This window comes from Notamacropus eugenii, chromosome 3, assembly GCF_028372415.1.
Source record: "Notamacropus eugenii isolate mMacEug1 chromosome 3, mMacEug1.pri_v2, whole genome shotgun sequence".
Lineage (NCBI taxonomy): Eukaryota > Metazoa > Chordata > Mammalia > Diprotodontia > Macropodidae > Notamacropus > Notamacropus eugenii.
In genome coordinates this window covers 472,919,340-472,937,803 of record NC_092874.1, presented here as the reverse complement: position 1 = coordinate 472,937,803, position 18,464 = coordinate 472,919,340, and the positions used below count along the sequence as shown (strand labels likewise).

Here is an 18,464-nt window from a genome sequence, read left to right as displayed (position 1 = left end):
GAGGAGACCCTGTTCTGAGGGTCCCAGACAGGATGGGCTTTGTACAGAGAGTGCAAGGACCTTATGAGACCACTTAGAGAAAAGCACACGATTCTGTATGTTATCCCAGCGATTACATTCTGCCTTTTAAAGTCTCAGCTTCTCAGGTAGTACGTAGACAGACCCATTGGGAAAGACCTTTGTGTAGAAAGCAGCCCCAGAAGACTGGAGAATGGACTGATCGCCCACATAGGTGAGGGCAGGTGAAGGAGTTTGAACGGGCAGAGTCCTCAGGAGGACTCAGAGGGGCTTGGGGGGCTGACAGAATGAAATATAAATATTTACCAAACAGCTGTCGCTGGCCACGCTGACGTTTGGGGCAAAGCTTTTGTTAAAGTACTTTCCAAACCTCAAAATTGGATTAAAATCAGTCTAATTATACAACTTGATCATGGGAATCTAGTAGAGATCCCTTCACCTTTGGAGCCTCAGTACTCTCCCATCTGAATCACACTGGTCCAGAGGCACAGACCTGCAGAGATGGATGGAGCCTCTGGGCTTCCTCAGCCCCAGACATCCCTGAAAATGCTCCACAGGTCATCTGGTCGCACTTACTCCCCCCTTAACTTTGATGGCCTTGGGTCACACCTGCTGAGCTGGGCAAGGCCTCTGTATCAGAGGGACCCTGCCTCAGGCTGCATCTCAGTGTGTTAGGAGGGTCTCTCTCCTTGGTGGAAAGTTAACCCCAAGGACCTGGGTGCTAATCCTGGCCTGGAAGCCAGACAGAAGCCTTCCTTCTTGATTTTTGGGAGGGGCCTCCTTGGGCAATTCTATACTCAAATGAACAGGGCCTGTTTAAAATGGAAGGTTATTTTGAATTTTAATATTTCTAAATGTAGATTGTCTTTTAAAAAACCTGGCCTACTTTGTTACAGATGGGGAAAGGGAGGCAGCCCCATTTCTCTACTGCTCCTGTGGCCCTGAGTCCAGTTCTCAGAGACACCTGGGTGCATCTTCCTTGCCCTGGGTAATCGCCTTCTCTCCTCTCTGTAGTTCTTGAGCTATGCAGATGGTCAGTGTGACTGGCCTAGCTTGGCCTAGGGGACCTCCTTGGGCCTTTTCATCACCAAAGAATTTTGGTAAAGTGCTTTTAAACCTTTCAGAGTTACAAAGGTGTTAGCATCTGGTTGTGGTGATTTTGGAGCAGGGCTGGTCCTGACCACAGACACTGAGTGGCACTGGCACCTTTGACTTTTTCAGTTTTGAGGCGCCACACAGAAGTGACTCCAGCACCACCCTAAGAGTCAGGTAGCTGAGGCTCAGGGGGATTTAAGTGAATCCATCCAGGCTTCTCTGAGCTTCCTGCTGAGGAGGAGTGGGCTGAGGGAGAGCAGAGAAAGGGGGCAGTCCAGAGCCTCAGACCCCACTGACTGCCAGGAGTGGTGAGAACCAGAGGCCCAGAGAGGTGCAGTGATGTGCCCAAGGGCACACAACTGGCCAGGGGCAGGGCAGGGGAGCTTGCTTTCAGGCATTTTCCTTTTTCTCTTGCAGGCCTTGGCTAGCATAAGCCATGTGGCTCATGTGACTGTGACTACAAAGACAGCGGATGCCAAGTGTGCATACAGGTACGTCATCTTCCCTCTCCTTTTCCTGGCTTCCAAGGTATTGCCAGGCAGAGACTGGTATTTGAGTCCCTTTCTTCCCAAATGTGCTCTTTGGCTATTTAGAAGGGCTTATTGGGTGAATTAGGGCCCTGTATCTCTTTACCTTGACCTGCTGGAGATAGCTACACTGTATTGGGTATGTCCTCTCTTGGAATCATCCGTACTGCCCCTGTCCTTCCCAAGGCCATGGACTCCAATCTGGATTCTGGTGTTGGTGAGGATCTTCACTGACTCCTCAGCCTTCTCTTTCCCAATTCCTTTGGGTCCCACTCCCAGGTGCTTGAAAGCTAGCTGGCATGCAGTAGGTGCTAAGTAAGTGCTCATTAACTGGCCTCACCCTTGGTAGCTTTGGCACTGACTGGGCACCAAGGCTGTGATGTGGAATTTAAGCAGGAATATCTCCATTTAGAAATTCAGAGAATAGATTGTTTCCATAACATAGCTGTGTTGTCTTTCTGTCTTGGAGTGGCTCAGCAAAGTTGATTCTGCCTGCAGGGCAGGGACAGTTGTCATTTGTCTCTATATCCTCAGCATCTGGCCCTCTGCAGGGAGCACCTACTATGTGCTGGACACTGTGCCTAAGTACTAAACCCATAGCCTCTCATTTGCACATAGTAGGCTCTTAAGAAAGGTTTGTTGAATTCACTCAAACTTTGGATTGTAATTGTTTTCCAGCAGGCAGGTATCTGAAGTCTTTTTTTTTGCTTTTTTCTTATTAAAACTTAAATACACAATAAGAAAAAAAGTCTTATTGACTTAAATATTGTAACTTAAATACACAATAAGAAAAGAAAAAAGCATGTTATATGCCCAGCAGAATGTGAGAGAGAATTCGAAGTATATAACAATAAATTTCCATTTCAAGAAAGCCTTTGTGATCAATACTGAGTTTGTTGAGATCTGCCTGTCTTTTCTGTGCTTCCTTATAAGTTTTCTTTTGTCTCTGTTGTGTACTTTTCACTTTGTTCTTTCCCCCCACCCCCCCACCCCGGCAACAATTAAGCACATATATTTAGATATAGATATCTAACATAAACACACATAGACATATATAGACATATACTTTCCCTAACCAATTCTGCTTGTGGGCTTTTTTTTTTTACATTTGTGCATATCTCTTACTTCCTATCCCTCCTGACTCCTCTACGATACTTTTACCAGCTACATTACCCTCCTATTACTTAACGTATCCCGCCTGCAAGGATCCCTCCCTTGTCCTCCCATTCCCATTAATTTAAACATCCTTGTAAAACCCGCCCTTAACCTATTCCCCTTGTCCTCTCCCCCTCCTTATCCCCTTAGAGTTTTGTTTCTTTTTAAATTTAGAAGACTTTTATATTCTTCTACATATATCATATAAATACGTATTTTCCTCTCTTAAACCCGTTCCTAATGAAAGTAAGTTTTCAGAGCTTACAGCCCCGCTCCCCCGTCTCATTCCTCTGTATTGGTTCTTCCTCTTGCACCTCATTTGGAGAAAATAATTACTCTTGAATGGTTTTACTTTTTTAAAGTCATGTCATACTCAGGCCACCCCAGTGTTTTGTATGGACTCCCCAATTACTAAGAAGAGTCTTAGACATATGTTTTACATTTTACATACATAAAAGGTAAACATTCTGTCCATATTGAGTCCCTTGTGTAATTAGTCTTTGGTATGTACCTTACAATTTCTCTTGGCTCTTCTATGTCAAATCTACTAAGTCCAGGTTTTTGTTTTTTTTTAACAGAGTCCTGAAAATCTGACAGTTCATTAAATGTCCATTTTTTTTTCATTCAGGCTTCTGCTTAGCTTTGCTGAATATGACATTTTCAGCTGCCATCCCAGTTCTTTTGCCCTTCTCTATAGAGTATTCCAAGACCTGTGGTCCCTTGTGTGATTCCAACAGTGGCCCTGCCATATTTAAATTGGATTTTTCTTGTTCCTTGTCATATTTTGTCTTTGATCTGGGGGTTTCAGAATTTGGCTGATATTCCTGTGGGTTTTCCTCATAGGGTCTCTTTCAGGGGGTGATTGGTGGATTTTTTCTATTTCTACTTTCCCCTCTCGTTCTAATGCTTTAGGATAATTTTCTTGAATTATTTCTTGTATTATTGTTATCAGGATTCTTTGTTGACCATAGCCTTCAGGTAGTCTGACCTTTCTTATGTTTTCTCTTCTTGCTCTGTTTTTTCAGAGCAATTCTTTTCTATTTTTTCATTCTTTATTTTTTTTTTATTATTTCTTGATCCCTTATGGCTTGGCTAGCCCACCCCAATTCTGATTTTCAAGGAGCCGTTTTATTCCTTAAGATCCTGGATCTCCTTTTCGAACGGTTGCATTTCTTGTCATAATTTTCTTGTTTTTCTTGGATGGTTGTTTTTGTTTTTTAATTTTTTCCTCAGTCTCTCTCATTTGATTTTTAAAAGCTTTTTTAAGTTTTTCCCTGAATTCTTTTTGGGCAGGTGACCATTTGACATTACTCTTTGGGGTAGAAGAGGCTTTCTTTGCTTCATTATTCTCATCTGCAGATGAACACCAGTCTTCTCTGTTTCCATAGTAACTCTCTGTGGTTGGATTCTTTCTCCTCTGCCTGAGCATTTTTTTATTTGTAATAGCTTAGTTTTTGTAATAATCTCTAGTCTTGGAGGATGGGGGATGGTGCCTCTGGCCTCAGATATACCTTCACTTTTCCTCTCTAACCTGTAACCAAAACTGAGACCTCTAGCCCCCTTTAAATGCCCATAGCCAGTAGGACTGCTTCTGTATCCCCTGGGTGAGGGCTGGCTCCTTCTCTGTGCTCTTTCTCTGCAGCGCAGCTGGGTCTGGTGATCCTTGTCGGCAGAGGTCTCCTCTATTTTCCTGGGCTCAGCAGCCCACCTCCCCTTATTGTTCCTGCTGCCTCCAGGGCCTGAAGGCCTTGTCCTGGGATTTTTCTTCAGATCTCCTCCTATTGTCTCAGGAGGGCCCCTGTTCTGCCCCTTCTCTTATTGATTTTCACTGCTCATTATTCACCCTGAGGCACTATTTCATCTCTTTTGTGGGGGAAAATCTGGAGAGGTTGGAATTTTCTGACCTAGTCCACCATCTTCCCAGAATCCTCTATCCAAAGTCTTTAAAATGAAGTTTTAGTTGTCTGGCTTTGGTTTTGTTGAAGAAATGTAGAGCTGAAGGAGTTTGCTTGAATGGAAATGAAGCCTGCCTGGCATGCAGCCTGCCTCCTCCAGCATTTATTAAGTATTTGCTGTGTGCTTAGCACTGGGGAGGCAAAGGGGATGTTCCTTGATCCAGCCAGACTGGGACAGATCTCCCTCAGCCCTTGGCCCTTGGGCACAAGCAGGGAACATGATGGCAGAGAAAGACTGGTGGAGATCAGAACTGGGAAATGGAAAGTGCTTTTTCTGGGGAAGGGTACTTCACTGAGGGACACAGGCCTCTTGCGGGCAGCACAGTCCCACCTTGCCAGGCACTTGAGATGACTGTTTTCTTTTCTGTTCAGAGCAAGCTACTCAGATGGAAAACTCAAAGCACCTCCTAAGCCATGTGCAGGAAACCAGGGGACACAGATCACGGTGAGGCTGCACCCCAGGAGTGGGTGGTTGTTGTGTCCTGGGCAGGGTGTTGGGTGGTGTAGAGGCCACCGTCATACTGAAGTCACCTGCCAGGGTCTGCAGGGAATGGGGGCTGGGAGGCTTCTAGGATGTCAGAAGCTGGAGCAAGGACTAGGCCCTTATGTCTGGGGTGGCCCAGGTAGTAGAGACCCAGTTCTAACTGTTGTATTCTTGTATGTTATGGAAAGAGTCAGATGTTTGGGGGCAGAATTCAGCCCTGCCATCTGTTTGACTTCCCTGGGCCTCAGTTTCCTCCTCCATACTACTGATGTATGGACTAAGTGATCTCCCTTTGAGCTCTAGGTTCAATAGAACTAAGTCAGATTTATAAGAATACAAGTCATTTCCCAGTTAATAAATGATCAAAGGATATAAACAGGTAGTTTTCAGATGAAGAAATCAAAGCTATCTGTAGTCATGTGAAAAAATGCTCTAAATCACTATTGATTAGAGAAATGCAAATTAAAACAACTCTGAGGTACCACATCACACCTATGAGATTGACTAATATGACAGAAAAGAAAAATAACCGATGTTGGAGGGGATGAAGGAAAATTGTAGATCAGAATTTGGGAGGAGCTGTGAACTGATCCAGCCGTTCTGGAGAGCAATTTGGAACTAGGTCTAAAGGGCAACCAAACTGCATATGCTTTGACCCAACACTACCACTGCTAGGGCTGTATGCTAAAGAGATCATACAGAGGGAAGAGGGTCCACATGTACAAAAATATTTCTAGCAGCTCTTCTTGTGGTGGCCAAGAAGTGGAGGGGGTGCCCATCCGTTGGGGAGTGGTGAACATGTTGTGGTATATGATTATTGATGGAATATTACTGTGTTGTAAGAAACAGTGCGCAGTGTGCTTTCAGAAAAACCTGGGCTTGAGCTGTTGCTGGGAAGTGAACAAAGCCTGGAGAACATTTCCTTGGTAACAGCAGGGTTGTGGTGATAATCAGCTGGGGATGGCTTAGCTAGTCTCTGCAATGCAGTGATCCAAGGCAATTCTGAAGGACTTGTGATGAAAATGCTGTCCGCCTCCAGAGAAAGAACTGAGGGAGCCTGAATGCAGAACAAAGCAGACATGTTTTTTACTTTATTTTTTTCTTTTTGATCTGTGCTTTCTTTTGCAACATGGCTAATAGGGCCATAGGTTTTGCAGGATTGCACATATATGATCTGTATCAAATGACTTGGCTTCTCAGGGAGCAGAGGGGGAGAGTTTGGAACCCAGACGTTTTAAAAATTTTATAAAGAATGTTAAAAAGATTTTTAAAATGACCAAGGCAGTGCTGTGTAGGAAGAAGGACATGGGGTCCAGAGTCAGAGGATGTAACTTCCAGTCTCAGCCCCACCACTTACTGTCTGTGTGACTTGGGCACTGTCTTTCCCTTCTGTGCCTTCCTTAGCCACAAAATGGGGAAGGGGGTGAATTAGATGTCCCCTAATGAAGGTGCCTTATGGCTTGATCCCAGTGGTCCCTGAGGCCCAAGAACTTAGTTTTTAAAAATATTTTGATAATTGTATTTCAGTGTAATTGGTTTATTTTGTAATATTATGTGTTTTACTTAAGCATTTAAAAACGTAATTTGGAAAATGGGACCTCAGGCTTACCAAGAGCCAAGGGGTTCATGACAATTAGAACCCCTACTCTACACCAGAGTAAACTAAGAAAGCCTCTATATTTAGCTAACTAAATAAATGGGTCCTTCTGGTTTTTCTTCCAGAGGAAACCTTCTTTGAATAGGTTTGAGATGAGAGGACATCTTGTTCACCAGAGCAAACTTGCAGCTTCTTGTGAGGCTGGTCTTGGGGTTAGCCCTAAAGCCTACTGCTTCCCCTTCTGTTAGCAGCTGTGTATGCTAAACTGTGATCAAAACAAATTTGAGCCTTGAAAATGTACCTTTTAGTGGGGCATGTTTAACAAATTCATCTATAATCATAGAAACAAAATGGATAGTTCTGATTGTTATCAAATAAAAAAGATTTTGCACAAACAAATCCAATGCAGTTAGAAGGGAAACAGGTAACTGGAGAAAAAAATCTTTGGTAGTAAGTTTCTCAGATAAAGATCTTGTATGCAGACATACTTAGATCTTCTGTAGAAACACATTAAATGTGGATTTTTAGAAGGGTTAGTATTGGATGTCTGAAAGGGGATAAAGGAATGCAAGGAGGCTGTCCTCCTTGAGGTTTTATGAGTCAAGGTATTGCTGAAAATAAGGGGAATACAGATATTGAAGGCCAGAGTGAACTTGAGGGAAAACATAAGGAATTGATTCATTTATAAGACTGAAGAGTTGTTGCCCAGTTGATAAATGGTCAAAGGATGTGAACAGGCAATTCACAACTGAAGACGCTCAAGCTTAACTTTCTAGAGAAAAACACCTTTGAAAGACTTTAGGACTGTGATGAATGTCATCAAGCCCAAAGCTCCAAGGGCTGGCAATGAATCATGTTACCCACCTCCTGCCAGCAAGGTGATGGACTTAAAATCTAGGCTGAGATGTGCACCTTGGATGTAGCCAATGTGGGCATTTGTTTCACTGAGTCCTGTGTGTTTCTTGGGACATTTTGTGGGTTGGTTTGCTTTATTTTTCTTTTGGTAGAGTTGTGGGGGGGGGGGGTGATGGGAGAGGAAAGATAAATACTTGTAAAATTAAACAAAGTATAAAATTCCTATATTTACTATTCAGTTTGGGAGGCTAGCTTGTAGGGCCAAGAAGAGCATGGTGATAGGTGTTGAGGTGAGAGTAGTTTAATTATGAAGAGATGTTTGCCCTCTCTGGCCTTGAATGTCTTAGAATCTCCTTATTTTCCTCCTTGTACTCCCATGGCCTCTTTCATATACCCAGTGCTACCTCCTCTAAAATTCACATTTAGGGTGTTTGGATTCAGGTCAGTCTGATGTCCTGTCATCTTTTATTTAACATGTCGATCTGTCCCTGTTTCAGGTTGAAGACCTTTTTTACAACATAGCCACAAGGAGAAAAGCTTTAAAAAATCCCAGTGAAGAGTATGGGAAAATCTTAGAAGTTGTTGGCAGGTAAGGGCCACCTCATCTGGGAGATGGCGGTGGGCAGCGGCTGTGACCAAAGGCAGACAGTGACAGGTGGGCACTTAGGAGTGTCCTTAGGAGTAGTTGGCTCTTGTTCCTGCCCCTGAGCTTTCTCCAGGCTTCGCACTGTTAGAACAGAGCCAGTGAGTGTGTGGATTCATCCTGGGCACATGAGTCATGGGGTCATATGGGCAAGATCTTGGGTACAGGCACACAAGGGAAGCAACTTACTGAGGCTCACATAGATTAATTTGGGGCAGTGGGTGGGTGAGGAATATAAAAAAGTGCCTCACACAGCAGGCCACATTTATTAACATCGGCCCATCCGAGTGTGTCGGCATTTAGGCTGCTTAGCACCATGCCTTTATTCAGTTAAAATGTCGTTTCTCTCTCCAGGTATTCCATACACAATTCTGGCATTAGCTTCTCAGTTAAAAAAGTGAGTAGCCGATTTGGGGAGGTGATAGCTTATGAAAATAAAGAGGGATGTAAATGATTTAATAAAGATGAGAATGTTCCTGTTGTGGTTCCACTTCTGGAGATTTAAATTTAGCTGCAGGAGAGAATAGCTATTTTTCTCTCCCGAACTAGAAACTCCAAATCAAATGAGGCAGCTCAGTCCCCTCCCATCCCCCATCTAGGTGTGGCGCCAGGAGAGCTTGACCTTCTCTCAGTTCAGCTTTCCATTATGGATTCTCCAAAAGGGGAAGGGTTAACAATGGCAGTCTTTTCTGTTTTCTTCTCCTTAAACTGCTCATTTCTTGTTCGCTGGCCTCCATGGCCTAGAAGAGTTCAAAGACCCTGAGAAGCAATTCTCTAGTGAGAGAGCCCCTCCTGGCACCACAAGGCCCGAGAGCCTTCCCTTACATGTGACTCTGCGGGTCCCTCATTGCCTTCACTCTGGTCTTCTAGAGCCAGAGTCCAGGCCTTCTTCCACACTGGAGACCAGCGATCCTGCCTCTGCTGGACCACCTCTCCCCCAGTCCCTGCCAGCCATTGCTCCAAACCTAACACATAACAAAGAAAGTGAGCCTTTCCATCCATAAAGTAAAATAAAAACAGATCGATCATGGAACTGTAAGTCTCAGTTAGGCATAGCTTTCTTGTCCTTCTGTGTTAGATTAGTTGTTTCTTTTTTCTTTCCTTGCTTTTTTCTTGTTAAGCCCATCACTATCCCCAGCTCCCCTTCCCCACCCTCCTATCAGTTGAAAGAAGTCAGAAACCTCCCAGCAGGCCTGCACAGTCTCTGGAGGAAGGGGCCATGTTGGTCAGGCCCAGGCTCTTCTGGGTTTCCTGCTGCCCCTGGAGATTGCTGTTGCTCTGCCTGAACTGGAGAGGGGATGTTTATCACCATCCCTGGCCCCCTGATCTTGGGCTCCATGCGGCTCTCAGAGCTATGTCTTCTCAGTATTGTTAGTTAATACTGCTGGCTCTGCTCAGCTCCCTTTGCAGCAGGTCACACACATCTTCCCCAGTTTGTCTGACATCATCCCTGATCACTTCCTGCAGCTCAGCAATGCTCCATCGCATTGATACAGCATCATTTTCCAACCACCCCACCCCAACTCCTTAATTTTCAGTTCCTTCCCACCACAAACCATGCTGGACATTGGGGTCCTTCCCTTGTTCTCTCTGAGGTGGGAGCCTGTTGGTGCCTCTGCTGGTGCCAGCTTGAAGGCTCAGGGCCAGGCCCAGCGATGTAGCATTCCAGATCGGCCAGATCATTTCCCACTTCCCCCAACAATTTTTCGTTTATCACCTGTAACAGTAAGCATGCCAACATACACAAGTGGGGGGGGGGGAGTACTGTCACAGGTTCTTTGATCTGCTTTTCTAAAAGGAAAGAACTTTTTGATGGGTTAACAGTCTCCTTTAATCAAACACATATAATCATTCACCAACAGAGAAAAATACAAGATGAGAAATAAAGACCAACAAACTGGCTTCCAGTTGTCTGACCATAACGTACACACATAGTTACCAGAGAGCCACGGGGCTGCTTAGCAGCTTCCCAGAGTCTCATGTGGCCAAACACACCACTTCCAGTCAGTAAGCCCCAAAGTAAAACCTGAACTCAGAGTATTTCTAGGCTTTTCAAAGCCAGAGGGCATCCCAACCCTTGAGATTGCCTCATTATCAAAAGGCGTGGGCCTTCCCTCAAATCTCCCCAGGCCCATTAATGGGTGGAGAAGATCTTTAATCACATTATTCAATTAGAGGCACTTTGTACTAAAACAAAAACAGCAGAAGATCCTACTTTGCTTGCCCTGACATCTCCTTGGCCAGTCTCTGAAGGGTATGAGGTAGAACTTCTGTTGCTTTCATTTACATTTCTGTAATTATTAGTGATTTTCGCCTATCTGTGGATAGCTTGAATTTTTCCTTTGAGAACTACCTGTTCTTTGGCCTTTTGTCCATTGGGGAATCCTCTGATGGCTTCGTCCTGGTTGCTTTCCTCTGGATTTGTTTTAGCCTGTTGTCCTTCCCAGGAAGCAGCAGCCAAAATGGAATATTGATAATAGTCCCAGTGACAGATTCTCTCAAGGTTGTTCTTAAAACAGCGTTGCTGTTCCCGTGCCCAGTGTTCTCTTGCTTCTCCTCATTTCACTCTTCATTATTTCATGTCTTTCCATGTTTTTCTAAGATCATTATTAATTGAAAATGAACTTGTTATGGTTTGATTAGAACACAGTATGGTAGGAGCTTCACCTACCTTGCTCTGGACATATGTTGCATATGTAGCAGTTCTTTGGTCTGCCAGCCTAGTAACCCTGTCTGAAAGGACATGGATTTAATCTGGCATGACCTGTTTTTGAAGAAATCATGCTCTTTAGTAATTAATGTTCTTTCTCCAAATGTTTATGACCCATCCCTTTAAACAGTGACCTCAAACTCAAATAAAAGTGGATCTCTGCTGACCACACTCGGACTTAGAGAACCATAAATTAACATTGTTTATATTTTACTACATTTTTGTTTATTGAGCATTTCCCAATGACATTTTCATCCGGTTGCCTGGAAGTTTTGTAGGCAGCAAGTTTGACACCCCTGCCTTTAAAAAGTATGTTCTGGAGCTTCAAAATAAACCATGTTCTTTACTCACTACACTAATTGATAAGCAAATACAAGGGATAGAAATGTGTGAGTATTTTGTGGTAGGCTGGGGAAAGGTGGTAGCATCATCTTTTTAAATCAAAAGCTCTTGTTATCATTCCTTTTCAGACAAGAAGCTAAAAGAAACAAATTACTTGTATTTAACATTAAGAGAAAAGTTGTGTCCTAGAATTTTTTCAAGCAGGTTTAAAGGCCTGTGTAGCTTAAAAGCTTCCTGCTTCCCTTTTGGAAAATAGAGATAATGTTTACCCATTTTCCATCTCCTGTCTTGTAAGTTTGTCACAGGGACTTAGCAGTGATAGCTTTTGGCTCCTTTGGAAACTGGGAGAGGTGTCACCTGGGCCAGGTGGCTTTGTAAGTAGAATGTTTTTTACTGTCCTTCTCAGCTTAGATTTCAGCATATTGTTAGTTTCTCTTAGATCCTTCCCAGTATAAAAATCACTGGCATCTCCTTGGTACAAGAAATAATCAAAATCTCTGCATCAGCTGTGATCACTGTCCCGTAAACCCCAACCAACAATACTATTGCATCTTTAAGTTACCTCTGACCCCAACAGAACTAGAAATCTCTCGTATATGAAGGATCAAAAGCTCCCTCAAAGACCTTGCCACTCTTGGGTGACCGTCGTCTATTCTTATTTCCAGCTTATGTAGGTATCTCTTAAAAAAAAAAATCTTTCCCCTGAGACAGCTCACATTCTATTCTAAATCATTACTATTTACACCATTGGGATGTTATCTCAAGACCTTTACCCTTCCAAAGGGCTCCGAAAAAAGATAGAAAACCTCCATATTCTACTTTGTGCCTGGGAGTCGTGGCTTGTCTTTGCAAGAAACACAGATGCGGCTTCTTCTTGGCAAGTTCCTACAGAATTTCCCTCGCTGTTTGTACCTGCTGGGAACATCTCATCACCCTTCCGTGGGCATCCTCCTGAGGAGCTGCCCATTGGATGGTAGACATTGCCTGTGCAGGCTCAGATTCCTGCCAGATCGTGGTGTCAACAGAGCTCCTTGCTGCTGTCATATTCAGCAGAAATCCAGTCACCTGCCAGGCCTTTAGCGAGTTAAATCTAACTGCCCACCTCTTCTCCCCTCCCCTGCATCTGTCTTGTCCCTTTCCTGACCTCTCCCCCCTCACCAGAATGTTCTTGATCTCCTCCCCACTTCTCCCCTGATCACCAGCATAAGAAAGAATGTTCTCGACTTTTCTCTTTTTAAAATGACTGCAGAACCAGTGTAATAACAGGCCCTGTTTCCTGAGGTTGGTTACTGACCACAGTTGGCTTGAATCTGAAAATGCCACTGTCCTTGATGACTGGGGCTTTGCTGTCATCAGCTCATGTCCTGATAAATGTTTATCTTCTTTTTTTTAAAGCAAGGTGAGACAGCGCCTGACATTCGGACACTGCCTAATGCCACTGTGGTGGACAACATCCGATCCATCTTTGGAAATGCCGTTAGCAGGTAGGCTGGGGTCCTTTCCCCATGGCGGCTAGCTGCCAGGAAGGGCTCCTGCTTCGAGTCCCGGATCATGTTCACACGACAACATTTTTTACTGATCGCTGGGGAGCCGTGCAGGCTGCTGACACTCCCCCCAATGGTTTGTCCTCTTCTTCCCAGCTGTAAACGAAGGTCTCAGCCCATCTGGGCTTCCAGCTTCTACTCCTACTTCTGTTGGTTCCCTGAGAACAGGATGCTCCTGGGTATTTAATGGGGATTTGCTCTGCATGCTCTCAGGGCCAGCCACCACTCATTTTTGAAGCACCTTTCTGGGAACCTAAGGGCAGCTGTGAAATGGCCTGGTGCCAGTGAGCGGACATTTGGTGGGGTGGCAGTTCTCAGAGACATCAGGAGAAGTTCCCTGGGGGTGGGAGCCCAGCATCCAGAGAAGGATGCAGCGCGGAGGAGGTGCCAGTGAAAATGCTAAGACCCTCTAAGGTTGACCAAATACTTCACTGCAGGGCGGTGGTATGTTGGACAGTGTGTGACCTTGGACCAGTCACTAAGCTCTTTTAGTTTGCATCTCCCCTCATTCCCCCATGGAAGGGGAATAGTAACAGCTCCCACCTCCCAGGTGGTTGTGAGGATCATCGTCATCATTATTAGGATAATTATAATGACATCGTTGTCATAAAATTGTACTGTCACCATGCTTTCTCATTCTCCATGTGGTTCTCACCATGCTCGCTGTTACAGCCACAGTGTTGTATGTTCCCAAAACACAGATTGGATTCTTTCTCCTACTCAGAAATGTTCACTCAGGCCTTGGGGCCCTTAAAGCCCCCTACACTCAGCTTTGTGGCTCACTTGTTTTTCAGTGTCTGACTCTGTGACCCCATTCGGGGTTTTCTGGGCAGAGATACTGGAGCAATTTGCCTTTTCCCTCTCCACCTTATTTTACAGATGAGGAAACTGAACCAAACAGGGTAAAGGGACTTGCCCAGGGTCACACAGCTAGTAAAGGTCTGAGGCTAAATTTGAACTCATGTAGATGAGTCTTCCTGATTCCACAGTGATACCTAGCTTCCTATCCCTTTTTCAGACTTGTTTCCTGCTACTTCCTTTTACACACACTGACAGGCTGACCAGCTGACCCCTGCACTGGCCTCTCTCCCTCAGCTCCTCTTTGATTATTTCAGGCTCAGCTCACGGGCCACAAAACCTCTGGCCTGTGGCGAAGGTCAGGGGAGAACCCCAAGTCTGACAATCAGCAATGTGTGGATTTCTTTTGAAAAGTTGATGCTAGGGAAACCAGCTAGAACCATACATGGAATCCCATCCAAAACTGTGGTTCAGACTGCTTGAAATCCTAGCCCTTGTCAAACACACACATATCAGACACTGCTGTTAGGGGGATGCTAATGGGCACAGCACAGAAGGTGGAGTGGCCCCTGCGGGGGCATTTCAAAGCCAAGGGTGGGTGTGCAGTCAGGTCCTCCACCAATGAGAGGGAACACAGAAGGCAGTGGTGAAGAGAGGACCCTGCTGGCTGTCCCTGATCTTGATTCTAGCCCGCATGAGCTGTGGACCCCAAAATGAATAATGAGTCAAAGGAAAGGCAACGTTGGCTCTGTCATCATTTCTTAGAAAACAGTAAACTGGTGCCAGACCGCAGCCGCTAACGGGAGGATGACCGGCCAAAGATGGTCAGCCTATACAGTGAGGAGATGCCCCCTGATGCTCCAGTGGGTGCTCCAGATTTGGGAAAAAGGTCAGAGCTCACTGGATCTGGCTAGAAAATTGTTTGTCTTAAATTAGGGTTCTTTCCTTGTGAAATAATCCTGTGTTTATGAGATTTAGCCCTGGGGCGGGGGGGGGATAAGACCAAGCTAGAGCATGACCGATTTCAATCAGAAAGGCAGAACTTTCTCACTGAGAGTCTTGCAGTGTTGGATGAGCTTGAGAACAGGGTGGGGGTGGACCCTCACTACTCCTTTTTAAATTTTTTTGTAAATTTTAAGCTTAAATACAAAATGAGAAAAGAAAACAATTGCTATGTGCACAGTAGATCACAGGAGAGGATTCAATAGAAAACAAATTTCCATTTGAAAAAAGCCTGTACAGTAAATACCTCACCTTGTTTCCAGAGCTCCCCAGTTTCTCTTTGCTTCCTTGGTGGTTTTTGTCGTTCTCTGCTGTGTGCCCTTTTCACATTATTTTTTCTCCTCCCTCCCCCCACCCAGAGAAGGCCGCAGTTACGCATGGAGATACATACGCATTCATAGGCATCTATAAACACACTCAAACACATATATGTAAGACTGTACCATGCTTATTTCCACTTGTCATCTGTGTCTTTAAAGGTGGATAACATCTTCCTTTGTAAGTCCAAGTCTTCCCATGTTTTTCTATTTTTTAAAAATTTATTTATTTTTAGTTTTCAACATTCACTTCCATAAGATTTTGAGTTCCAAATCTTCTCCCCATCTTTCCCCTTCCCCCACCCCAAGATAGCATGTATAGGTTCTATATATACATTGATAGTGAACCTTTTTTAACATTAGTCATGTTGTAAAGAAGGATTAGAACCAATGGGAGAAAGTACAAGAAAGAAGAAACACAAAAAGAGAGAGCAAACCGTCTGCTTCATCTGCATTCGCACTTGATGTGGGCAGCGTTTCCATCGGAGCATTTTGGAGCTGGCTCAGATCCTCGCATTGTATCGAAGTCAGTCATTGTACGACGTTGCACTTACCATGTGCAAGGTTCTGCTGGCTCTGCTCACTTACTCAGCATCAGTTCACATACGTCTGTCCACCTGCTCATCTTTTCTAGTAGCACAGTCGTATTCCATTATATTTATATAACAGTTTGTTCAGCCATTCCCCAGCAGATGGGCAATCCCTCAATTTCTAATTCTTGGCCACCACAAAGAGAGTTGCTATAAATATTTTTGTATATGTGGGTCCTTTCCCCTTTTTAATAATCTCTTTGGGATATAAACCTAGTAGTGCTATTGCTGGGTCAAAGGATATGCACATTTTTGTAGCCCTTTAGGCATAATTCCAAATTGCTCTCCAGAATGGTTGGATCAGTTCACAACTCCACCAGCAATGCATTACTGTTCCAATTTTCCCATATCTTCTCCAGCATTTATCATTTTCCTGTTTTGTCATGTTAGCCAATCTGATAGATGTGACGTGGTACCTACCAGTTGTTTTAATTTGCATTTCTCTAATCAGTCATGATGTAGAGCATTTTTTCACATGACTATAGATAGCTTTAATTTCTTCCTCTGAAAACTGTGTTCATATCCTTTGACCATTTGTCAGTTGGGGAATGACTTGTATTCTTATAAATTTGACTCAGTTTTCTATATGTTTTAGAAATGAGGCCTTTATCAGAGATACTGGTTGTAAAAATTGTTTCCCAGTTTTCTCTTTTCCTTCTAATCTTGGTTGCATGACTTTGTGCAAAAACTTTTTAATTAAATGTAATCAAAACCATCATTTTGTATTTCATAATGTTCTCTGTCTCTTGTTTGATTGTAAATTCTCCTTTTCTCTATAAATACTATTCCTTGCTCTCCCAGTTTGCTTTATAGTATCAGCCTTTATATCTAAATTGCGTACTCATTTTGAGTACTTTATCTTGGTATGCAGTGTAAGATGTTGGTCAGTGCCTAGTTTCTGCCATACTGTTTTCCAGTTTCCCCAGCAGTTTTTGTCAAATAGTGAGTTCTTATCCCAGAAGCTGGAGTCTTTGGATGTATCAAATAGTAGATTACTGTAGCCATTGACTACTGTGTCTTGTGTATCTAACCTGTTCCACTGATTCACCACTCTGTTTTTTAGCCAGTACCAAGTAGTTTTGATGATTGCCGCTTTATAGATTTAAGATCTGGTAGGGCTAGGCTACCTTCCCTAGCATTTCTTTTCATTCGTCCCTGTGAAATTCTGGACCTTTTGTTCTTCCAGATGAATTTTGCTATTATTTTTTCCTAGCTCTGTAAAATAATTTTTCAAGAGTTTGATATGACATTGAATAAGTAAATTAGTTTAGGTAGAATTGTTGTTTTTATTATATCAGTGTGGCCTACCCATGAGCAACTGATGTTTTTCCAATCATTTAAATCTGACTTTATTTGTGTGAAAAGTGTTTTGTAATTGTGTTCTTGTTGTTCCTGGATTTGTTTTGGCAGGCAGACTCCCAAATATTTTATAATGTCTACAGTAACTTTAAATGGAATTTCTCTTTCTGTATTTTGCTATTGGGCTTTTTTGGTAATATATAGAAAAGTCAATGATTTATGTGAGTTTATTTTCATATTTTTCTAAATCAGTCAGATCGTCATTTCCTGCACCACAGCTATATTTCAACCCAATCACATCCCATCTGAGAGACTGTCTGTGAGAGTTTTTCCCCCCAATTTTCTGCATTCCTGCTACTTTTGGCTACATAGATTTCATTTGTACAAGAAAATTTTAATTTAAAATATTCAAAATTATCCTTTTTATACTTCAGCAATGCTCTCATCCTTGAGTATAGTTTTAAGGTTTGATATTGCTGAATCTATTTCCTTTACATCTTTTTTTCCTCTTTTCCTGGAAGTTCCTGACCTTTTGTTCTTCCAAATGAACTTTGTTATTATTTTTTTCTAACTCAGTAAAATAATTTTTTAGTAATTTAATTGGGATGACATTGAGTAAATAGATTAGTTAGCTAAAATTTTCATTTAAAGAATCATACTGCCTTTAACTACCTATGAACAGTAAATATTGTTTCATTTTTTTAGAGCTGAATTTATTTGTATAAAAATATTTTATGTTTATGTCCATGTAGTTCTTGTGTCTATTTTGGCAGGTATATTTCTCAGATATTTTTTACTGTTTAGGTATTTTAAATGGTCTAAAACAGTATTAAATAATATTGCTGACAATGTAATTTCTCTAATTTTCACCTTTGATTAAACCAATTTTAACTTTCACTTTGTCTGAGATCATGATTACTAACCCTGCTTTTTTCACATAAATTCTACTCTTGCCTTTTCTTTTATCTTTGTGCTCATCTCTCATTTTTTACAATGTTTCCTGAAAGCAGCATATTGTTGAATTAAAAATTTTAATCTGCTATCCATTTGCATTTTATGGATAAATTGGTCCCATTCCCATTCTAAGCTACAATTACTTGTGTGTTTTCCTCCTTGTGATTTTTCCTCACTATCCTTCTCTCCCCATTTATCCTATGCCTCCTCACTCCTCTGCTTTACTTCTACCTGGGACCTTGCCCTCCTGTTCCTTAACCTGCCCACCCCTCCAAGATACCCACTCTTATCCTCTCCCCCATTCCCCTCCTAAATCTTAATCTACACACCGTTCTATGCCCCCCCATCCTATTCCCTCACCTTCTTATTTCTTTATAAATTTAGAAGACTTTTATACCCTTCTGAATGATCTTGGTGAGTAGGGTTCCGTACTCCCATCCCTTCTCACCCATCTGATTCCTCTGTATCACTTCTTCCTGTTGCTCTTTATTTGTATGAGATAATTACTCTTTTTGCTTTTTCCTACACCATTTGGCTCTTTAGAATCCCATCATACCTGGCTCTGCCCCAATCTTTTTT

General features: G+C 43.0%; 1 protein-coding gene across 3 annotated transcripts in view; it reads left to right on the top strand.

The window, feature by feature from the left end:
- Positions 1 to 18,464, top strand: part of MLH1 (mutL homolog 1) — a 60,586-nt gene that overhangs the window by 11,186 nt on the left and 30,936 nt on the right. For all 3 annotated transcript variants that reach the window (XR_011964821.1, XM_072598907.1, XM_072598906.1), the window contains exons 4-8: positions 1,531 to 1,604; positions 5,123 to 5,195; positions 8,184 to 8,275; positions 8,684 to 8,726; positions 12,777 to 12,865. Coding sequence is in view for 2 of the 3 variants with exons in the window: in XM_072598907.1 (XP_072455008.1) it covers positions 1,531 to 1,604; positions 5,123 to 5,195; positions 8,184 to 8,275; positions 8,684 to 8,726; positions 12,777 to 12,865 (371 nt within the window). In the remaining variant the exon portion in view is untranslated. The remainder of the gene's footprint in view (positions 1 to 1,530; positions 1,605 to 5,122; positions 5,196 to 8,183; positions 8,276 to 8,683; positions 8,727 to 12,776; positions 12,866 to 18,464) is intronic.